The sequence below is a fragment of the Scyliorhinus canicula genome, chromosome 12, assembly GCF_902713615.1.
Source record: "Scyliorhinus canicula chromosome 12, sScyCan1.1, whole genome shotgun sequence".
Taxonomy (NCBI): Eukaryota; Metazoa; Chordata; class Chondrichthyes; order Carcharhiniformes; family Scyliorhinidae; genus Scyliorhinus; species Scyliorhinus canicula.
The window spans coordinates 61239514-61261925 of record NC_052157.1 but is presented as its reverse complement, the minus strand read 5'-3'; the positions used below and the strand labels follow the sequence as shown (position 1 = coordinate 61261925).

At 53.3% G+C, this 22412-nt stretch overlaps 1 protein-coding gene across 3 annotated transcripts in view; it reads left to right on the top strand.

Annotated features, from left to right (window-relative positions):
• The window catches only part of LOC119975259 (sialic acid-binding Ig-like lectin 13), an 87515-nt gene that overhangs the window by 26607 nt on the left and 38496 nt on the right, over nt 1-22412 (top strand). For 2 of the 3 annotated variants that reach the window (XM_038814949.1, XM_038814950.1), the window contains 3 exons: nt 9285-9572; nt 11298-11555; nt 14872-15177. In XM_038814949.1, the coding sequence (XP_038670877.1) occupies nt 9285-9572; nt 11298-11555; nt 14872-15177 (852 nt within the window). The remainder of the gene's footprint in view (nt 1-9284; nt 9573-11297; nt 11556-14871; nt 15178-22412) is intronic. The other variant, XM_038814951.1, reaches the window with a different exon arrangement.

The following is a 22412-nucleotide window of genomic DNA, read 5'->3' as shown; positions in this document are numbered from 1 at the left end:
GGGTGATGTGGATAGGATTGGGGTGATGGGGCAGGATTGGGGAGATGTGGATAGGATTGGGGTGATGTGGACAGGATTGGGGTCATGTGGCAGGATTGGGGACATGTGGACAGGATTGGGGTGATGTGGACAGGATTGGGGAGATGTGGATAGGATTGGGGTGATGCGGACAGGATTGGGGTGATGTGGACAGGATTGGGGAGATGTGGACAGGATTGGTGTGATGTGGAAAGGATTGGGGTGATGTGGACAGGATTGGGGTGATGTGGACAGGATTGGGGAGATGTGGACAGGATTGGGGTGATGTGGACAGGATTGGGGTGATGTGGACAGGATTGGGGAGATGTGGACAGGATTGGGGTGATATGGACAGGATTGGGGTGATGTGGACACGATTAGGGAGATGTGGCAGGATTGGGGATATGTGGACAGGATTTTGGGCAGCACGGTAGCATTGTGGATAGCACACTCGCTTCACAGCTCCAAGGTCCCAGGTTCGATTCCGGCTTGGGTCACTGTCTGTGCAGAGTCTGCACATCCTCCACGTGTGTGCGTGGGTTTCCTCCGGGTGCTCCGATTTCCTCCCACAGTCCAAAGATATGCAGGTTAGGTGGATTGGCCATGATAAATTGCCCTTAGTGTCCAAAATTGCCCTTAGTGTTGGGTGGGGTTACTGGGTTATGGGGATAGGGTGGAGGTGTTGACCTTGGGTAGGGTGCTCGTTCCAAGAGCCGGTGCTGACTCGATGGGCCAAATGGCCTCCTTCTGCACTTTAAATTCTATGATTCTATGTTGATTGGGGTGATGTTGACAGGATTGGGGTGATGTGGACAGGATTGGGGAGATGTGGACAGGATTGGAGTGATGTGGACAGGATTGGGGGGGATGTGGACAGGATTGGGGAGATGGGGCTGGATTGGGGAGATGGGGCAGGATTGGGGTGATGTGGACAGGATTGGGGAGATCTGGACAGGATTGGAGAGATGGGGCTGGATTGGGCAGATGTGGACAGGATTGGGGAGATGTGGACAGGATTGGGGACATGGGGCAGGATTGGGGAGATGGGGCAGGATTGGGGAGATGTGGACAGGATTGGGGAGATGTGGCCAGGATTGGGGAGATGTGGCCAGGATTACATAGAACATAGAACAGTACAGCACAGAACAGGCCCTTCGGCCCTCGATGTTGTGGCGAGCAATGATCACCCTACTCAAACCCACGTATCCACCCTATACCCGTAACCCAGTAACCCCACCCAATACTAAGGGCAATTTAGCATGGCCAATCCACCTAACCCGCACATCTTTGGACTGTGGGAGGAAACCGGAGAACCCGGAGGAAACCCACGCACACACGGGGAGGACGTGCAGACTCCACACAGACAGTGACCCAGCCGGGAATCGAACCTGGGACCCTGGAACTGTGAAGCATTTATGCTAACCACCATGCTACCGTGCTGCCAAGTGATGTGGACAGGATTGGAGTGATGTGGACAGGATTGGGGAGACGTGGACAGGATTGGGGAGATGTGGACAGGTTGGGGAGATGTGGACACGATTGGGGAGATGTGGACAGGATTGGGGCAATGGGGCCAGATGTGGGCAGGATTGGGTAGATGGGGCTGGATGTGGGGGATGTGGCAGGATGGGGTGATGTGGACAGGATTGGAGTGATGTGGACAGGATTGGGGAGATGTTGACATGATTGGGGAGATGTGGACAGGATTAGGGAGATGGGGCAGGATTGGGGAGATGTGGACACGATTGGGGAGATGTGGACAGGATTGGGGTGATGTGGACAGGATTGGGGAGATGTGGAAGGATTGGGGAGATGTGGACAGGATTGGGGAAATGTGGACAGGATTGGGGAAATGTGGACAGGATTGGGGAGATGTGGATAGGATTGGGGAGATGGGGCAGGATTGGGGAGATGTGGACAGGATTGTGGTGCTGTGGACAGGATTGGGGAGATGGGGCAGGATTGGGGCGATGGGGCAGGATTGGGGTGATGCGGGACAGGATTGGGAAGATGTGTACAGGATTGGGAGATGTGGACACGAGTGGGGAGATGTGGACAGGATTGGGGAAATGTGGACAGGATTGGGGAGATGTGGACAGGATTGGAGGGATGTGGACAGGATTGGGGAGATGTGGACAGGATTGAGGAGATGGGGCCGGATTGGGGAGATGTGGACAGGATTGTGGAGATTTAGACAGGATTGGGGAGATGGGGCAGGATTGGGGAGATGGGGCAGGATTGGGGAGATGTGGACAGGATTGGAGTGATGTGAGCAGGATTGGGGCGATGGGGCAGGATAGGGGTGATGTGGACAGGATTGGGAAAATGGGGACAGGATTGGGAGATGTGGACACGATTGGGGAGATGTGGACAGGATTGGGGAAATGTGGACAGGATTGGGGAAATGTGGACAGGATTGGGGAAACATGGACAGGATTGGAGGGATGTGGATAGGATTGGGGAGATGTGGACAGGATTGGGGAGATGGGGCCGGATGTGAGTGATGTGGACAGGATTGGGGAGATGTGGACAGGATTGGGGAGATGGGGCCTGATGTGGGTGATGTGGGACAGGATTGGGGTGATGTGGACAGGATTGGAGTGATGTGGACAGGATTGGGGAGATGTGGTCACGATTGGGGAGATGTGGACAGGATTGGGGCGATGTGGACAGGATTGGTGAGGTGGGGCCGGATGTGGGTGGTGTGGACAGGATTGGGGAGATGTGGACAGGATTGGAGGGATGGGGCAGGATTGGGAGATGGGACAGGATTGTGGTGATGTGGACAGGATTGGGGTGATGGGGCAGGATTGGGGAGATGTGGCCAGGATTGGGATGATGTGGATAGGATTGGGGAGATGTGGACAGGATTGGAGTGATGTGGACAGGATTGGGGAGACGTGGACAGGATTTGGGAGATGGGGCTGGATTGGGGTGATGGGGCAGGATTGGGGAGATGTGGACAGGATTGGGGTGATGGGGCAGGATTGGGGAGATGTGGCAGGATTGGGGAGATGTGGACAGGATTGGGGAGATGTGGACAGAATTGGGAAGATGGGGCCGAATTGTGGTGATGGGGCAGGATTGGGGTGATGGAGCAGGATTGGGGAGATGTGGACAGGATTGTGGTGATGGGGCAGGATTGGGGAGATGTGGCAGGATTGGGGAGATGTGGACAGGATTGGGGAGATGTGGACAGAATTGGGGAGATGTGGACAGGATTGGGGAGATGTGGACACGATTGGGGAGATGGGGCCGGATTGGGGTGATGTGGCTGGATTGGGGTGATGTGGACAGAATTGGGGAGATGGGGCCGGATTGGGGTGATCTAGACAGGATTGGGGAGATGTGGACAGTATTGGGGAGATGTGGACAGGATTGGGGAGATGTGGACAGGAATGGGGCAGGATTGTGGTGATGTGGACAGGATTGGGTTGATGTGGACAGGATTGGTGTGATGGGGCTGGATTGGGGTGATGGGACAGGATTGGGGTGATGGGAAGGATTGGGGAGATGGGGCCGGATTGGGGTGATGTGGACAGGATTGGGAAGATGGGGCCGGATAGGGGTGATGGAGCAGGATTAGGGTCATGGGGCAGGATTGGGGAGATGTGGACAGGTTTGAGGGGATGGGGCAGGATTGTGGAGATGTGGACAGGATTGGGGTGATGTGGACAGGATTGGGGAGATGTGGACAGGATTGGGGTGATGTGGACAGGATTGGGGAGATGTGGACAGGATTGGGGAGATGGGGCTGGATTGGGGTGATGGGGCAGGATTGGGGAGATGTGGACATGATTGGAGTGATTTGGACAGGATTGGAGAGATGTGGACAGGATTGGGGAGATGGGGCCGGATGTGGGTGATGTGGACAAGATTGGGGAGATGTGGACAGGATTGGAGAGATGTGGACAGGATTGGGGAGATGGGGACAGGATTGGGGAGATGTGGACAGGATTGGGGTGATGGGGCAGGATTGGGGAGATGTGGACAGGACTGGGGTGATGTGGACAGGATTGGGGAGATGTGGACAGGATTGGAGTGATGTGGACAGGATTGGGGAGATGTGGACAGGATTGGGGAGATGGAGCTGGATTGGGGTGATGGGGCAGGATTGGGGAGATGTGGACAGGATTGGGTGATTTGGACAGGATTGGAGAGATGTGGACAGGATTGGAGTGATGTGCACAGAATTGGGGAGATGTGGACAGGATTGGGGAGATGGGGCTGGATTGGGGAGATGTGGACAGGATTGGGGAGATGTGGACAGGATTGGGGAGATGGGGCAGGATTGGGGAGATGGGGCAGCATTGGGGTGATGTGGACAGGATTGGGGAGATGTGGACAGAATTGGGGAGATGGGGCCGGATGTGGGTGATGTGGACAAGATTGGGGAGATGTGGACAGGATTGGAGAGATGTGGACAAGATTGGGGAGATGGGGACAGGATTGGGGAGATGTGGACAGGATTGGGGAGATGGGGCCGGATGTGAGTGATGTGGACAGGATTGGGGAGATGTGGACAGGATTGGAGAGATGGGGCCGGATGTGGGTGATGTGGACAGGATTGGGGAGATTTGGACAGGATTGGGGAGATATGGACAGGATTGGGGAGATGGGGACAGGATTGGGGAGATGTGGACAGGATTGTGGAGATGGGGCCGGATGTGAGTGATGTGGACAGGATTGGGGAGATCTGGACAGGATTGGGGAGATGGGGCCTGATGTGGGTGATGTGGACAGGATTGGAGTGATGTGGACAGGATTGGAGTGATGTGGACAGGATTGGGGAGATGTGGTCACGATTGGGGAGATGTGGACAGGATTGGGGAGATGTGGACAGGATTGGGGAGATGGGGCCGGATGTGGGTGATGTGGACAGGATTGGGGAGATGTGGACAGGATTGGAGAGATGGGGCAGGATTGGGGAGATGGGACAGGATTGTGGTGATGTGGACAGGATTGGGGTGATGGGGCAGGATTGGGGAGATGTGGACAGGAGTGGGATGATGTGGATAGGATTGGGGAGATGTGGACAGGATTGGAGTGATGTGGACAGGATTGGGGAGATGTGGACAGGATTGGGGAGATGGGGCTGGATTGGGGTGATGGGGCAGGATTGGGGAAATGTGGACAGGATTGGGGTGATTTGGACAGGATTGGAGAGATGTGGACAGGATTGGAGTGATGTGCACAGGATTGGGGAGATGTGGACAGGATTTGGGAAATGGGGCTGGATTGGGGCGATGTGGACAGGATTGGGGAGATGTGGACAGGATTGGGGAGATGGGGCAGGATTGGGGAGATGGGGCAGGATTGGGGTGATGTGGACAGGATTGGGGAGGTGTGGACAGGATTGGGGAGACGGGGCCGGATGTGGGTGATGTGGACAAGATTGGAGAGATGTGGACAGGATTGGAGAGATGTGGACAGGATTGGGGAGATTCGGACAGGATTGGGGAGATGTGGACAGGATTGGGGAGATGGGGCCGGATGTGAGTTATATGGACAGGATTGGGGAGATGTGGACAGGATTGGAGAGATGGGGCCGGATGTGGGTGATGTGGACAGGATTGGGGAGATGTGGTCACGATTGGGGAGATGTGGACAGGATTGGGGAGATGTGGACAGGATTGGGGAGATGGGGCCGGATGTGGGTGATGTGGACAGGATTGGCGAGATGTGGACAGGATTGGAGAGATGGGGCAGGATTGGGGAGATGGGACAGGATTGTGGTGATGTGGACAGGATTGGGGTGATGGGGCAGGATTGGGGAGATGTGGACAGGATTGGGATGATGTGGATAGGATTGGGGAGATGTGGACAGGATTGGAGTGATGTGGACAGGATTGGGGAGATGTGGACAGGATTGGGGAGATGGGGCTGGATTGGGGTGATGGGGCAGGATTGGGGAAATGTGGACAGGATTGGGGTGATTTGGACAGGATTGGAGAGATGTGGACAGGATTGGAGTGATGTGCACAGGATTGGGGAGATGGGGCTGGATTGAGGCGATGTGGACAGGATTGGGGAGATGTGGACAGGATTGGGGAGATGGGGCAGGATTGGGGAGATGGGGCAGGATTGGGGTGATGTGGACAGGATTGGGGAGATGTGGACAGGATGGGGAGACGGGGCCGGATGTGGGTGATGTGGACAAGATTGGAGAGATGTGGACAGGATTGGAGAGATGGGGCCGGATGTGGGTGATGTGGACAGGATTGGGGAGATGGGGACAGGATTGGGGAGATGTGGAAGGGTTGGGGAGATGTGGCAGGATTGGGCAGATGTGGCAGGATTGGGGGATGTGGACAGAATTGGGGAGATGTGGACAGGATTGGGGAGATGTGGACAGGATTGGGGAGATGTGGACAGGAATGGGGGCAGGATTGGGGAGATGTGGACAGGATTGGGGTGATGTGGACAGGATTGGGGTGATGGGGCAGGATTGGGGAGATGTGGACAGGATTGGGGTGATGGGGCAGGATTGGGGAGATGTGGACAGGATTGGGGTGATGTGGACAGGATTGGGGAGATGTGGACAGGATTGGGGAGATGTGGACAGGATTGGGGAGATGGGGCTGGTTTGGGGTGATGGGGCAGGATTGGGGAGATGTGGACAGGATTGGAGTGATTTGGACAGGATTGGAGAGATGTGGACAGGATTGGAGTGATGTGCACAGGATTGGGGAGATGTGGACAGCATTTGGGGAGATGGGGCTGGATTGTGGAGATGTGGACAGGATTCGGGAGATTTGGACAGGATTGGGGAGATGGGGCCGGATGTGGGTGATGTGGACAAGATTGGGGAGATGTGGACAGGATTGGAGAGATGTGGACAGGATTGGGGAGATGGGGACAGGATTGGGGAGATGTGGACAGGATTGGGGAGATCGGGCAGGATTGGGGAGATGGGGCCGGATGTGGGTGATGTGGACAAGATTGGGGAGATGTGGACAGGATTGGAGAGATGTGGACAGGATTGGGGAGATGGGGACAGGATTGGGGAGATGTGGACAGGATTGTGGTGATGGGGCAGGATTGGGGAGACGTGGACAGGATTGGGGTGATGTGGACAGGATTGGGGAGATGTGGACAGGATTGGAGTGATGTGGACAGGATTGGGGAGATGTGGACAGGATTGGGGAGATGGGGCTGGATTGGGGTGATGGGGCAGGATTGGGGAGATATGGACAGGATTGGGGAGATGGGGCTGGATTGGGGAGATGTGGACAGGATTGGGGAGATGGGGCAGGATTGGGGAGATGGGGCAGGATTGGGGAGATGGGGCAGGATTGGGGTGATGTGGACAGGATTGGGGAGATGTGGACAGGATTGGGGAGATGGGGCCGGATGTGGGTGATGTGGACAAGATTGGGGAAATGTGGACAGGATTGGAGTGATGTGGACAGGATTGGGGAGATGGGGACAGGATTGGGGAGATGTGGACAGGATTGGGGAGATGGGGCCGGATGTGAGTGATGTGGACAGGATTGGGGAGATGTGGACAGGATTGGAGAGATGGGGCCGGATGTGGGTGATGTGGACAGGATTGGGGAGATGTGGACAGGATTGGGGAGATATGGACAGGATTGGGGAGATGGGGACAGGATTGGGGAGATGTGGTCACGATTGGGGAGATGTGGACAGGATTGGGGAAATGTGGACAGGGTTGGGGAGATGTGGACAGGATTGGGGAGATGTGGACAGGGTTGGGGAGATGGGGCCGATGGCCGTGATGTGGACAGGATTGGGGTGATGTGGACGGGATTGGAGAGATGGGGCAGGATTGGGGAGATGTGGACAGGATTGGGGTGATGTGGACAGGATTGGGGAGATGTGGACAGGATTGGGGAGATGTGGACACGATTGGAGAGATGGGGCCGGATTGGGGAGATGTGGACAGGATTGGGGAGATGTGGACAGGAATGGGGGCAGGATTGGGGAGATGTGGACAGGATTGGGGAGATGGGGACAGGATTGGGGAGATGTGGACAGGATTGGGGGCAGGATTGTGGTGATGTGGACAGGATTGGGATGATGTGGACAGGGTTAGGGAGATGGGGCTGGATTGGGGAGATGTGGACAGGATTGGGGAGCTCTGGACAGGATTGGGGAGATGTGGACAGGATTGGGGGCAGGATTGTGGTGATGTGGACAGGATTGGGGTGATGTGGAATGATTGGGGAGATGGGGCAGGATTTGGGAGATGGGGCTGGATTGGGGTGATGTGGACAGGATTGGGGTGATGGGACAGGATTGGGGAGATGGGGACAGGATTGGGGTGATGTGGACAGGATTGGGGTGATGGGACAGGATTGGGGAGATGGGGACAGGATTGGGGAGATGTGGACAGGATTGGGTTGACGTGGACAGGATTGGGGTGCAGTGACCTTTCTTCACAGTTTTATAAATTGGAAATAGTTGGGTTCGCTCTGTGATCCAAACAATGCAAATGGTTTACTCATGTTGATAAACTGAGACATTGAGATCAAATCAAAGATATGATGCTCAATCTTTATAAATCACTGGTTAGATCAGACCTTACGAATCATACCCAGTTGTGGGCACCCACACTTCAGGACTCCCTTTATAAAGGCTGTGGAGGAAATTCACCAGAATGGTTCCAGGGATGGGGGATTTTAGTTCTTGGGTCAGGTTTGGAGAAGCTGTGTTTTTTCTCCTTGGAGTAAAGGAGGTTGAGGGTTGAGGATTGGGGATATGGGACAGGATTGTGGATCTGGGGCAGGATTATTGTGGTGTGGACAGGATTGAGTGATGTGGACAGGATTGAGGTGATGTCACTGAATTGGGGTTGTACGAGGATAGAGTTGTACAAGATGGTGACAGGTTTAGATGAGGCAGATACAGAAAATCTATTGCCAGTAGTTGATGGTACAAGGACTTGCTGGAGGCAAAGATTTAAGGTTTTGGGCAGGGTGGGGGAGAGTGAGGAAGAATGTTTTTACCCAGTGAGGGGTAATGATGTGGGGCTCACTGCCGACGAGGGCGGTGAAAGCAGAAATTAATAATGATTTACAAAAGGAAATTGGATGGAGACTTGAGGGAAATAAACTTGCAGGGACACAGGGATAGAGCAGGGTGAATGGGGCTGACTGGATTGCCCGACAGAGAGATAGCATGGACCCGATGGGCTACATGACCTCCAGCTGAGCTCTAAGTGTCCATAATCCTGTTGGTAAATTATAGGACAAATCCAATCTTCTTTCTATTTGTCTGTTAACACCTGGATTTTCCTCTTGCAGATGTTCCAGATAAACCAGATATATTACTGCCAAAGGATTTTCAGGAGGGGACTCTTGCACATATCATTTGTAAATGTCTCTCCACCTGCCCTGATAACCAGCCCAACCTAACCTGGAGTGAATTGCTGACTTCCTCCGTCAACACCATCACAGAGAACGGTGGCGAGATTTCCGCTGTACTGACCTTTAACGCTTCATTCAAGCATCATCGGCTAACTATCCATTGTATGTGTGACTACCCTCAAACCAAACATCAAGTGGAAAGCTCAGTTACCTTGAGTGTAAAGTGTGAGTATTGATTATAATATCCTGCTTGTGATCAAGGTGAAGTCACTCTCCTATTAAATGAGACACTGGAGAAGGTGCAAAGAGGACTTACAAGGGCAATCCCAGAGGTGAAGAGGTTTATACTATCAGGAAAGACTGAACAGGATGGGGATCTTCTCTCTAGAAAAGAGAAGGTGGAGGGGTAATGTGATCGAGGCTTTAAAATTATGAAGCGGTTTTAATAGGATAGAGGTTGAGCAGATATTTCCACTTGTGGAGTGGGGAGACTAGAAGTAGGAGCCATCAATATGTGACAGTCACTCCCACAGGGATTGGGGAGAATGTGGGATCACTCCCACAGGGAGTGATTGAAGTGAGTAGTATTCATATATTTAAAGGGGAAGCTGGATAAACACATGGGGAGAGAAGAATAGAAGGATATGGTGATGGGGGTGAGATGAAGTGGGGGGCGGGGGGGGGGGGGGGGGAGGATGGGAGGATGCTCATCTGGAGCAGTAATGGCAACACGGAGCAGATGGAACATGGCCAGTTGTAGACTTGATGTAATCATGTGCAAAAGTATCTGCTTGTCAGGAATATTTAGCGTTTATCCATGTGCTGGTGTTGGAGCTGTAAGTAAGTAAAGTCGCCATAGTCCTAGATGGCCATAGGCTGCTTTCCCCCTATGACTGGTAATTTAACTTGTGGGTCACATGAGGCAAGGTTGAGAAGGCAGGCCTTTATGAATAACCTGAGCCGGTCTGGGAATTGAACCCATGCTGCTGGCCTAGCTCTGTGTCACAAACCAGATGTCCAGTCAACTAAGCTAAACCAGCTAGAGCAGTATTCTTTCCTGGATTATATAGAGCCTCTACTCAAATCTGGATTTTCAATCTCCAAGAGTTCATTTATATTTTTATCCATTCATGGGTCATGTGCACAACTGGCTAGGTGAGCATTTATTGCCCATCATTAGTATCTGGTTCTTTGTCAATTTCTGACTCAACATCTGGTTCTTTTCTTTATTCTTTCACAAGTTTCACTGCCCAGTCCAGGAGTTTTTATTACCCATCAGTAATTGCCCCTTCAGAACAAAGAACAATACAGCACAGGAACAGGCCCTTCGGCCCTCCAAGCCTGTACCGGTCATGATACCAACCTTAGCCAAAACCCTCAACACTTCCTTGTGCCGTATCCCTCTATACCCATCCTATCCATGTGTTTGTCAAGATGCCTTTTGAATACCGTTAATGTATCTGCTTCCACAACCTCCCCTGGCAACGCGTTCCAGGCTCTCACCACCATCTGCGTAAAAAGCCTGCTTCGTACATCATGTGAGAAGTTGGTGGTGAGCCAGCTTCTAGAACCCCTGCAGTCCCTGTGGTGTAGGTACACCTACTGTGCTGTTAGGGATGGAGTTCCAGGATTTTGACCCAGTGACAGTGAAGGAACAGCTCATATATTTCCAAGTCAGGATGGTGAGTGACTTGGAGGGAAAACCTCCAGGTGGTGGGGTTCCCAGGTATCTGCTGCCCTTGTCCTTTTTAGGTGGCAGTGGTTGTGGGTTTGGAAGGTGCTGTTGAAGAAGCCTTGGTGAGTTGCTGGCACTGCAGTGCACCTTATAGATGGTACACACAGATGACACTGTGGGTCAGTGGTGGAGAGCGTGGTGGGGAGAGTAGTGGATGGGGTGTCATTACTGACTTTAGCTCAGTGGTTAATCTGTTGATAATTTTGTATTGAAAGATTCTCCCCGCAACACGTCTGTCAGAATGATATTGGAAAAAGGAGAGAGGATTTATTTAAGTTGTTCCAGTGACGGAAATCCAGCAGTCCACAATTTCACCTGGTTCAAGATCTCCCAAAAAGAGGTCACAAATGAGAAGCTGGCTGGTCAAACTATTGTGGTTCCTAATGGATTAAAAGAGGAAATCTCCTACTACTGCGAAGCAACAAATTTAATGGGCAGTTCCCAGTCTCTGCCCATTAGGATTCCCACTGAATGTGAGTACTTTTAATCTTGACTTTTAAAAACAATTCCACATTTTCATAGAATTTACAGTGCAGAAGGAGGCCATTCGGCCCATCGAGTCTGCACCGGCTCTTGGAAAGAGCACCCTACCCAAGGTCAACACCTCCACCTTATCCCCATAACCCAGTAACCCCACCCAACACTAAGGGCAATTTTGGACACTAAGGGCAATTTATCATGGCCAATCCACCTAACCTGCACATCTTTGGACTGTGGGAAGAAACCGGAGCACCCGGAGGAAACACACGCACACATGGGGAGGATGTGCAGACTCCACACAGACAGTGACCCAAGCCGGAATCGAACCTGGGACCCTGGAGCTGTGAAGCAATTGTACTATCCACAAGGCTACCGTGCTGCACATCTTCTCCAATATCCCAGATGCAGCAAATATCTTCTTGAGTATTGCTGGCAAAATTCTGTCAAAGTTTTTCACCCTGATCAGGACAGAATCACAGGAATATCAAATCTCAAAGTAAGCAACAATTTAAACTGCATGGGTGAGGGTACTGAATGGTTGGCAAGTGGCAATAGTGGACACATTGTGGACAATAGTGGACAAATTGTAGGTAAGTGTGGATAAATTGTGCACAATTATGAACAAATTGTAGAAAAACAGTGGATAATTATGGACAAATGTGGGCAGGGGTGGATAAAAGTAGACAAAACGAGGACAATGTGGACAAGTGACCACTTGCCAACCAGTCAGCACTCTCTTCCCCTGCAGTATAAATTGTTGTTCACTTTGATATTTGGTTTCTTGTCCTGTGCTATACTTGACAGAATGTCTCTTTTTTCACCAATACTCATGCTCTGTAATACCAAACAACAATAAATATCTTCTTCTGCAAATCAGAATCCTGAATGCAAACTCAAATGATTAATCTGTCATTTCCTGATACATGCAGTTCATAGAATTTACAATGCAGAAGGAGGCCATTCGGCCCATCGAGTCTGCACCGGCTCTTGGAAAGAGCACCATACCCAAGGTCAACACCTCCACCCTATCCCCATAACCCAGTAACCCCACCCAACACTAAGGGCAATTTTGGACACTAAGGGCAATTTATCATGGCCAATCCACCTAACCTGCACATCTTTGGACTGTGGGAGGAAACCGGAGCACCGGGAGGAAACCCACGCACAGACGGGGAGGATGTGCAGACTCCACACAGACAGTGACCCAGCCGGGAATCGAACCTGGGACCCTGGAGCTGTGAAGCAATTGTGCTATCCACAAGGCTACCGTGCTGCCCCCATTCAGCAAGTGATGAGGAAGGTCAATAGAATGTTGTTGTTTATTGCAAGGGGGTTTAAGTATAAATGTAATAACATCTTATGCAACTGGAGAGCACTGGTGAGACTCCTGGTGGGACTGCATCTGGAGTCGCAGTATAGAATTTTGGTCTCCTTACTTAAGGAAGGGTATAATTCCATTAGAAGCAGTTCAGAGAAGGCCCACTAACCTGATTCGTGGGATGATGGGGTTAGCATGCGAGGAAAGGTTGAACAGTTTGAATCCTACACATTGCAACTTAGAAGAATGATAGATGATCTTATTGAAACATACAAGATCCTGAGAGGATTTGATCACCCCATAATCTTCTAGACTCAAGGGATACAAACCTAGTTTGTGCCACCTCCCCCCAGAATTTAACTATTTTCACTCTGGGATCATTCTGGTCAATCTCTGCTGCACCACTTCCAAGGACAATATCTCCTTCCAGAGATGTGGGGCACAGAACTGAACCCAGTTACTGCAGAGGGAGTCTGAGTGGAGACTTATAAAGCTAAAGCATCAACACCTGCCCTCTTTGCGAACCTGCTTCCTTTTGATAAAGTGCAGTATTCCATCAGAATTCCCTATTGCTATAGTGTGTCTGAGTTCCTCAGGGTAGTGTCCTCGGCCCAACCATCTTTAGCTGCTTCATCAATGACGCCCCTTCCTCATAAGGTCAGAAGTGGGGATGTTTGCGGATGACTGCACAATGTTCAGCACCATTCACGACTCCTCAGATAATGAAGCAGCCCGTGTCCAAATGCAGCAAGATCTGTAAATATCCAGGCTCGGGCTGACAAGTGCCAAGTTACATTCATGCCATAAGAGTGCCAGGCAACGACCATCTCCTACAAGAGAGGATCGAACCACAAGCCCTTGACTTTCAATGGCATTACCATTGCTGAATCCCCCACAATTAACATCCTGGGGGTTACCATTGACCAGAAATTGAACTGGACTAGCCATATTAATACTGTGGTTACCTGGGCAGGTCAAAGGCTAGGAATCCTACGGCAAGTAACTCACCTTCTGACGCCACCCGCCCCCACCCCCCCCCCCCCCACCCCACCCCCAACACCACCACCACCACCCCCGCACTGCCCAAAGCCTGTCCACCATTTCCAAGACACAAGTCAGGAGTGTAATGGAATACTATTCATTGTCCGGATGAGTGCAGCTCCAGAAACACTCAAGTAGCTCGACACCATCGAGGGCAAAGCAGCCCAGCTTGATTGTTCCCCCTTCCGCAAACATTCACTCCCTCCACCACCAGCTGTGTGTACCATCTACAAGATGCACTGCAGTAACTCACCAAGGCTCCATGGGCAGCACCTTCCAAACCCACGGCCACTACCATCTAGAAGGACAAGAGCAGCAGTTACCTGGGAACCCCACCACCTGGAGGTTCCCCTCCAAGTCACTCACCATCCTGACTTGGAAACATATCAGCCGTTTCTTCACTGTCGCTGGGGCAACATCCTGGAACTCCCTCCCCAACAGCACAGTGGGTGTACCGACACCTCGAGAACTGCAGCGATTCAAGAAAGCAACTGACCACCTTTAATTTAATAATCTTTATTGCCACAAGTAGGCTTACATTAACACTGCAATGAAGTTACTGTGAAAATCCCCTAGTCGCCACATTCTGGCACCTGTTCAGGTACACAGAGGGAGAATTCAGAATGTCCACATTACCTAATATCACGTCTTTCGGGACTTGTGGGAGGAAACCGGAGTACCTGGCGGAAAACCACACAGACACGGGGATAACATGCAGACTCCGCACAGACAGTGACCCAAGCTGGGAATCGAACCTGGGACCCTCGCGATGTGAAACCATGGTGCTAACCACTATGCTACTGTGCTGCCCCCTTCTGAAGGACAACTAGGGATGGGCAATAAATGGTGGTCTAACCAGTGATGCACACATCCCATAAGTTAATAGTAAAAATCTTTTTAAAACATGGGATACATTAAAAGGCAGTTTTCCTCTGATCTGTATCCCACAGATGGGGCTGTCATCTTGCCAGAGTCAAGATGTACACAGTATCTGACCAACCTCACCTGCCTCTGTCTCGTCCGTGCTCACGCTTCAATTAACATCACGTGGTCTATGCCGGGAAGGACCCTCGGACAGAAGGGATCGGATGGCATCTATGAGACAGAGTGGGCCAGGGCCGGTTCATTGGTAACCAGCACATTAATCATCAAAGGGAGCAACATGACGGTACAGATGGTAAACTGCTCAGTGGTGAATAGTCAAGGGGGCAGACGCATACAGAGACGTTTGGAAATACAGGCTGTCGGTGGACAAGGTCAGTTTTTGCCAAGGTTAATTAAATCCAAATTAAAGAAAAAGATGAACATTATACACAGGGGATTCAGAAACCTATGAAAACCCAGGAAGCTCATGGAGTAGTCGGGCGAATTTTGATTTATTCCACGGTCACAAAAAGTCTACCTATGGAAGGGAACGGCTTACAAAGTACAGTCCAGTTGGGACTGACAATGTGCTGGTCTCTGCATGAGAGAGTGCTGCACTGTTGAGGGTCCGGACTGAGGGAGTGCTGCACTGTTGAAGGTCCGTACTGAGGGAGTGCTGCACTGTTGAAGGTCCGTACTGAGGGAGTGCTGCACTGTTGAAGGTCCGTACTGAGGGAGTGCTGCACTGTTGAGGGTCGGTACTGAGAAGGGGTGCACTGTCAGAGGGTCAGTACTGAGTAAGTGCTGCACTGTCAGAGGGTCAGTACTGAGGGAGTGTAGCACTGACGGAGGGTCAGTACTGACGGAGCGCTGCACAGTTGAGGGTTCATACCGAGGGAGTGCTGCACTGTCAGAGGATCAGTACTGAGGGCGTGCTGCACTGTTGAGGGTCCGTACTGAGGGAGCACTGCACTATTGGAGGATCAGTGCTGAGGGAGCACTGCACTGTCAGAGGGTCAGTACTGAGGGCGTGCTGCACTGTTGAGGGTCCGTACTGAGGGAGCACTGCACTATTGGAGGATCAGTGCTGAGGGAGTGCTGCACTGTCGCGGGTCCGTGCTGAGGGAGTGATGCATGATCAGAGGGTCAGTACTGAGGGAGTGCTGCATTGTCAGAGGGTCAGTACTGAGGGAGTGCTGCACTGTCAGAGGGACAGTACTGAGGGAGCGCTGTATTGTCTAAGGGTCAGTACTGAGGGAAGGCTGTACCTTCGGAGGGTCAGTTCTATAGAGTCAGCACTGAAGGAGTACTGCACGGCCAGAGTGTCAGTACTGAGGGAGTGCTGCATTTTTGGAGGGTCAGCATTGAGGGAGAGCTGCACTGTCAGAGGGTCAGTACTGAGGGAGCACTGCACTGTCAGGGGATCTATACTGAGGGAGTGCTGTACAGGAGGATCAGTACTGAAGGAGCTCTCTACGCCAGAGGGTCAGTACTGAGAGAGTGCTGCACTGACAGAGGGTCAGTACTGAGGGAGTGCTGCACTGTCAGAGGGTCAGTACTGAGGGAGTGCTGCCCTGTCAGAGGGACGGTACTGAGGGAGTGCTGCACTGTCAGAGGGTCAGCACCGAGAGAGTGCTGCACTGTCAGAGGGTCAGTACTGAGGGAGTGCTGCACTGTCAGAGGGTCAGTACTGAGGGAGTGCTGCACTGTCGGAGGGTCAGTACTGAGGGAGTGCTGCACTGTCTGAGCGTCTGTACGGATGGAGTGCTGCACTGTCAGAGGGTCAGCACTGAGATGGTGCTCTGATTTCAGAGGGTCAGTACTGTTGGAGTGCAGCACAATTGGAGGGCCAGTTCTGAGGGAGTGCTGCACTGTCGGAGCAGTGCAGAGGAGGTGGCTGGGCGCCATGGTGGCACATTGTTAGCACTGCTGCCTCACAGCGCTGAGGACGTGGGTTCGATCCCAGCCCCTGGTTACTGTCCTTGTGGAGTTTGCACTTTTCCGCATGGCTGCATGGGTCTTACCCCCACAACCAAAGATGTGCAGGTTAGGTGATTTGCCATGTCAAATTGCCCCTTAGTTGAAAAAAACAAATTAAGTATTCAATATTCTTCAAAGAAGAAAAGAAGGGCAGAGGGAGTGCTGCACTGTCAGAGGGTCAGTACTGAGGGAGTGCTGCACTGTCAGAGGGTCAGTACTGAGGGTGTGCTGCACTGTCAGAGGGTCAGTACTGAGGGAGTGCTGCACTGTCAGAGGGTCAGTACTGAGGGAGTGCTGCCCTGTCAGAGGATCAGTACTGAGGGAGTGCTGCACTGTCACAGGGTCAGTACTGAGGGAGTGCTGAATTGTCAGAGGGTCAGTACTGAGGGAGTGCTGCACAGTCAGAGGGTCAGTACTGAGGGAGTGCTGCACTGTCAGAGGGTCAGTACTGAGGGAGTGCTGCACTGTCAGAGGGTCAGTACTGAGGGTGTGCTGCACTGTCAGAGGGTCAGTACTGAGGGAGTGCTGCACTGTCAGAGGGTCAGTACTGAGGGAGTGCTGCCCTGTCAGAGGATCAGTACTGAGGGAGTGCTGCACTGTCACAGGGTCAGTACTGAGGGAGTGCTGAATTGTCAGAGGGTCAGTACTGAGGGAGTGCTGCACAGTCAGAGGGTCAGTACTGAGGGAGTGCTGCACTGTCAGAGGGTCAGTACTGAGGGAGTGCTGCACTGTCAGAGGGTCAGTACTGAGGGAGTGCTGCACTGTCAGAGGGTCAGTACTGAGGGAGTGCTGCCCTGTCAGAGGATCAGTACTGAGGGAGTGCTGCACTGTCACAGGGTCAGTACTGAGGGAGTGCTGCACTGTCAGAGGGTCAGTACTGAGGGAGTGCTGCACAGTCAGAGGGTCAGTACTGAGGGAGTGCTGCACTGTCAGAGGGTCAGTACTGAGGGAGTGCTGCACTGTCAGAGGGTCAGTACTGAGGGAGGGCTGCACTGTCAGAGGGTCAGTATTGAGGGAGTGCTGCACCGTCAGAGGGTCAGTACTGAGGGAGTGCTGCACTGTCAGAGGGCCAGTACTGAGGGAGCGCTGCACTGTCAGAGGGTCAGTACTGAGTGAGTGCTGCACTGTCAGAGGGTCAGTACTGAGGGAGTGCTGCACTGTCAGAGGGTCAGTACTGAGGGAGTGCTGCAATGTCAGAGGGTCAGTACTGAGGGAGTGCTGCACTGTCAGAGGGTTCATACTGAGGGAGTGCTGCACTGATGAGGGTTCGTATTGTGGGAGTGCTGCACTGTTGAGGGTCCGTACTGAGGGAGCGCTGCACTGTCGAGGGTCCGTGCTGAGGGAGTGATGCACGATCAGAGGGTCAGTACTGAGGGAGTGTTGAATTGTCAGAGGGACAGTACTGAGGGAGCGCTGTATTGTCTAAGGGTCAGTACTGAGGGAAGGCTGTACATTCGGAGGGTCAGTTCTAAAGAGTCAGCACTGAAGGAGTACTGCACGGCCAGAGTGTCAGAACTGAGGGAGTGCTGCATTTTCGGAGGGTCAGCATTGAGGGAGTGCTGCACTGTTGAGGGTCCGTACTGAGGGAGTGCTGCACTGTCAGAGGATCTATACTGAGGGAGTGCTGTACAGGAGGATCAGTACTGAAGGAGCTCTCTACTGCCAGAGGGTCAGTACTGAGGGAGTGCTGCACTGTCAGAGGGTCAGCATCGAGAGAGTGCTGCACTGTCAGAGGGTCAGTACTGAGGGAGTGCAGCACTGTTAGAGGGTCAGTACTGAGGGACTGCTGCACTGTCAGAGGGTCAGTACTGAGGGAGTGCTGCAATGTCAGAGGGTCAGTACTGAGGGAGTGCTGCACTGTCAGAGGGTCAGCTCTGAGGGAGTGCTGCACTGTCAGAGGGCCAGTACTGAGGGAGCGCTGCACTGTCAGAGGGTCAGTACTGAGCGAGTGCTGCACTGTCAGAGGGGTCAGTACTGAGGGAGTGCTGCACTGTCAGAGGGTCAATACTGAGGGAGTGCTGCAATGTCAGAGGGTCAGTACTGAGGGAGTGCTACACTCAGAGGGTCAGCTCTGAGGGAGTGCTGCACTGTCAGAGGGCCAGTACTGAGGGAGCGCTGCACTGTCAGAGGGTCAGTACTGAGTGAGTGCTGCACTGTCAGAGGGTCGGTACTGAGGGAGTGCTTCAATGACAGAGGGTCAGTATTGAGGGAGTGCTGCAACGTCAGACGGTCAGTAGTGAGGGAGTGCTGCACTGTCAGAGGGCCAATGCTGAGGGAGCACTGCACTCTTGGAGGGACAGTGCTGAGGAGGCACTGCGCTGTCAGAGGGTCAGTACTGAGGGACCGCTTCAATCTTAAAGTGTCAGTACTAAGGGATGCAGCACTGTCAGAGGGTTAGTACTGAGGGAGTGCTGCACTGTCGAAGAGTCAGTACTGAGGGAATGTGGTAGTCACCACTGATGTGTATATTAGGAGATGTGTGGTAAGGCCCTGTACTACAGGTACGGTACTTCCTGCCTGCTGACTCCGCCCAGTAGGTGGAGTATAAATATGTGTGCTCCCAGTACAGCAGCCATTTCACCACCTGCTGTAGGAAGGCACAATTTTAGAGCAATAAAGCCTCAGTTGTATTCAACTCTCGTCTTTGTGCAATTGATCGTGCATGAATTTATTATACTAAAGTTTTCAGAAGATGGACCTCCACATCAAGCCGAATCGCCTGCAGCTGGATCTGCAATCAAGCAACGCCAAAAAGGCCTTTGAACATTGACAAGCTTGTTTCGAAGCTTACATCAGGTCTGCACCAGGACCAATTCCGGAAGCTCAGAAGATCCAGATCCTCTACAAGCAGCTGAGCTCCAGCGTTTTTCCGCTTATCCAGGACGCGCCGACCTACGATGAAGCCATGGCGCTACTGAAAGAGAACTACGCCCAGCGGACGAACAGGCTCTTTGCCAGACACATCCTCTCCACTCATAGTCAACCCCCTGGTGAGTCCGTAGAAGGTTTCTGGCGTGCTTTAATTCCCCTGGTCAGAGACTGTGACTGTCAGGCCGTCCCGGCCACGGAACATTCGAGGTGCCTCATGCGGGTCACTTTCGTTACGGGGATAGGGTCAGACCACATCACCTGCGACTTGTAGAGGAGGCCACGCTCGACCCCGCGGCGACCAAAAAGCTGGCGCTATTGATGATGGTCACCTTGTTCAATATCCAGGCCAACACCCCCGCCCGCATGGCCCACTCCTCCTACGCATCGTGGCCTCCGCAGACGGCCACCCCACCGGGGACCACACTCAGCCAATCCTACGCCTGTATCACACGCCAGCCAGCAAACTCTGGGGGCCCCAGATGTTACTTCTGTGGGCAACAAAAACACCCCTGTCAACGATGCCTGGCATGCAGGGCCCTTTGCAAGGCCTGCGGCAAGAAGGGGCACTTCGCTGCGGTGTGCCAGGCCCGCTCAGTCGCCACTATCGCTCCGACCCCCCCCCCCCCCCCCCCCCCCCCGGCGTACGAACAGTGGGTGCTGCCATCTTTCCCTCCTCAGACCACGCACGGCCAGTGGGCGGCGCCATCTTCTCCTCCTTGGACCACGCACGGCCAGTGGGCGCCGCCATCTTCCCCGCCTCGGACCACTTGCGGTCCATGGGCGGCGCCATCTTGTTCAACCCCCGCCACGTGCGGCCCGTGGGCGCCGCCATCTTGTCCTCCTCAGCATCATCAGGCGCTGCCATCTTGTCTCCCCCATGGCACATGGGCACCACCATCGTACCAGGACCCGGGCCCATCGTCCGACACCAGCGACGACCAGCCGCGACTCGCCTCGGTCACGATTGACCAGTGTCGCCCGCAGAATGTAGCCACCGCCTCGACAACCGTGAAGATCAATGGGCACGAGATCGCCTGTCTGCTGGGCTCCGGGAGCACCGAAAGCTTCATCCGTCCCAATACGGTAAGGCTCTTCTCCCTCGCGGTACACCCCGCCAATCAGAGAATCTCCCAGGCCTCCGGGTCCCACTCCGTGGCGATCCGGGGGTGCTGTATAGCCACGCTCATGGTCCAGGGCATAGAATTCAGCGGCTTCCGCCTCTACATCCTCCCCAACCTCTGCGCTGCCCTGCTACTCGGCCTGGACATCCAGCGTAACCTCCAGAGCCGAACACTGTAATTCGGCTGGCCCCTACCACCCCTCACTGTGTGCGGCCTCGCGACCATGAAGGTCGACCCTTCCCTATTCGCAAACCTAACCCCGGATTGCAAACCCGTCGCCACCAGGAGCAGATGGTACAGTGCCCAGGACGGGACCTTCATCAGGTCCGAGGTCCAACGGCTGCTTCGGGAAGGCATCATCGAGGCCAGCAACAGCCCCTGCGGAGCTCAAGTGGTGGTGGTGAAAACTGGGGAGAAACACCGAAGGGTCGTGGACTACAGCCAGACCATCAATCGGTACACGCAGCTCGATGCGTACCCCCTCCCACGCATATCTGATATGGTCAATCAGATTGCACAGTACGGGGTCTTCTCATTTGTGGACCTAAAATCCGCCTTCCACCAGCTCCCCATCCGTAAGGCGGACCGCCCATACACTGCCTTCTAGGCAGATGGCTGCCTCTACCATTTTCTTAGGGTTCCCTTCGGCGTCACCAACGGGGTCCCGCTCTTCCAATGGGAGATGGACCGAATGGTCGACCGGTACGGGCTGCAGGCCACTTTCCCATACCTAGATTATGTCACCATCTGCGGCCATGATCAGCAGGACCATGATGTCAACAGTGCCAAATTTCTCCACACTGCCACTCTCCTCAACCTCACTTATAACAAGGAGAAGTGCGTGTTCAGCACGAACTGCTTAACCAACTCGGCTATGTGCTCCAGAACGGAGTTCTGGGGCCCGACCCCGATCGCATGAGCCCCCTCATGGAACACCCACTGCCCCAAGGCCCTCAAATGCTGCCTGGGATTTTTTTCTTACTACGCCCAGTAGGTCCCCAATTATGCGGACAAGGCCCGCCCATTCATCCAATCCACTCTTTTCCCCTTGACGGCCAAGGCTCACCAGGCCTTCAACTGTATTAGGGCTGACGTCGCCAAGGCCGCGATGCACGCAGTCGACGAAACGTTACCTTTTCAAATGGAGAGCGACTCATCAGACGTCGCTCTAGCCGCCACCCTCAACCAGGCAGGCAGGCCCCTGGCATTCTTTTCATGAACTCTTCATGCCTCCGAAATTCAGCACTCCTCTGTCGAAAAAGAGGCCCAAGCCATCGTTGAAACTGTGCGGCATTGGAGGCATTACCTGGCTGGCAGGAGATTTACTCTCCTCACTGGCCAACGGTCGGTAGCCTTCATGTTCAACAACACACAACGGGGCAAGATCAAAAACGATAAAATCTTGAGGTGGAGGATCGAGCTGTCCACCTACAACTACGAGATTTTGTATCGCCCAGGGAAGCTCAACGAGCCCCCAGATGACCTATCCCGAGGTGCATGTGCCAGCGCACTTGTGGACTGACTCCGGACTCTGCACGACAACCTTTGTCACCCGGGAGTCACACGTTTGTACCACTTCATCAAGGCCCGCAATCTGCCCTACTCTGTCGAGGAACTACGGGCAATCACCAGAGACTGCCATGTCTGTGCGGAGT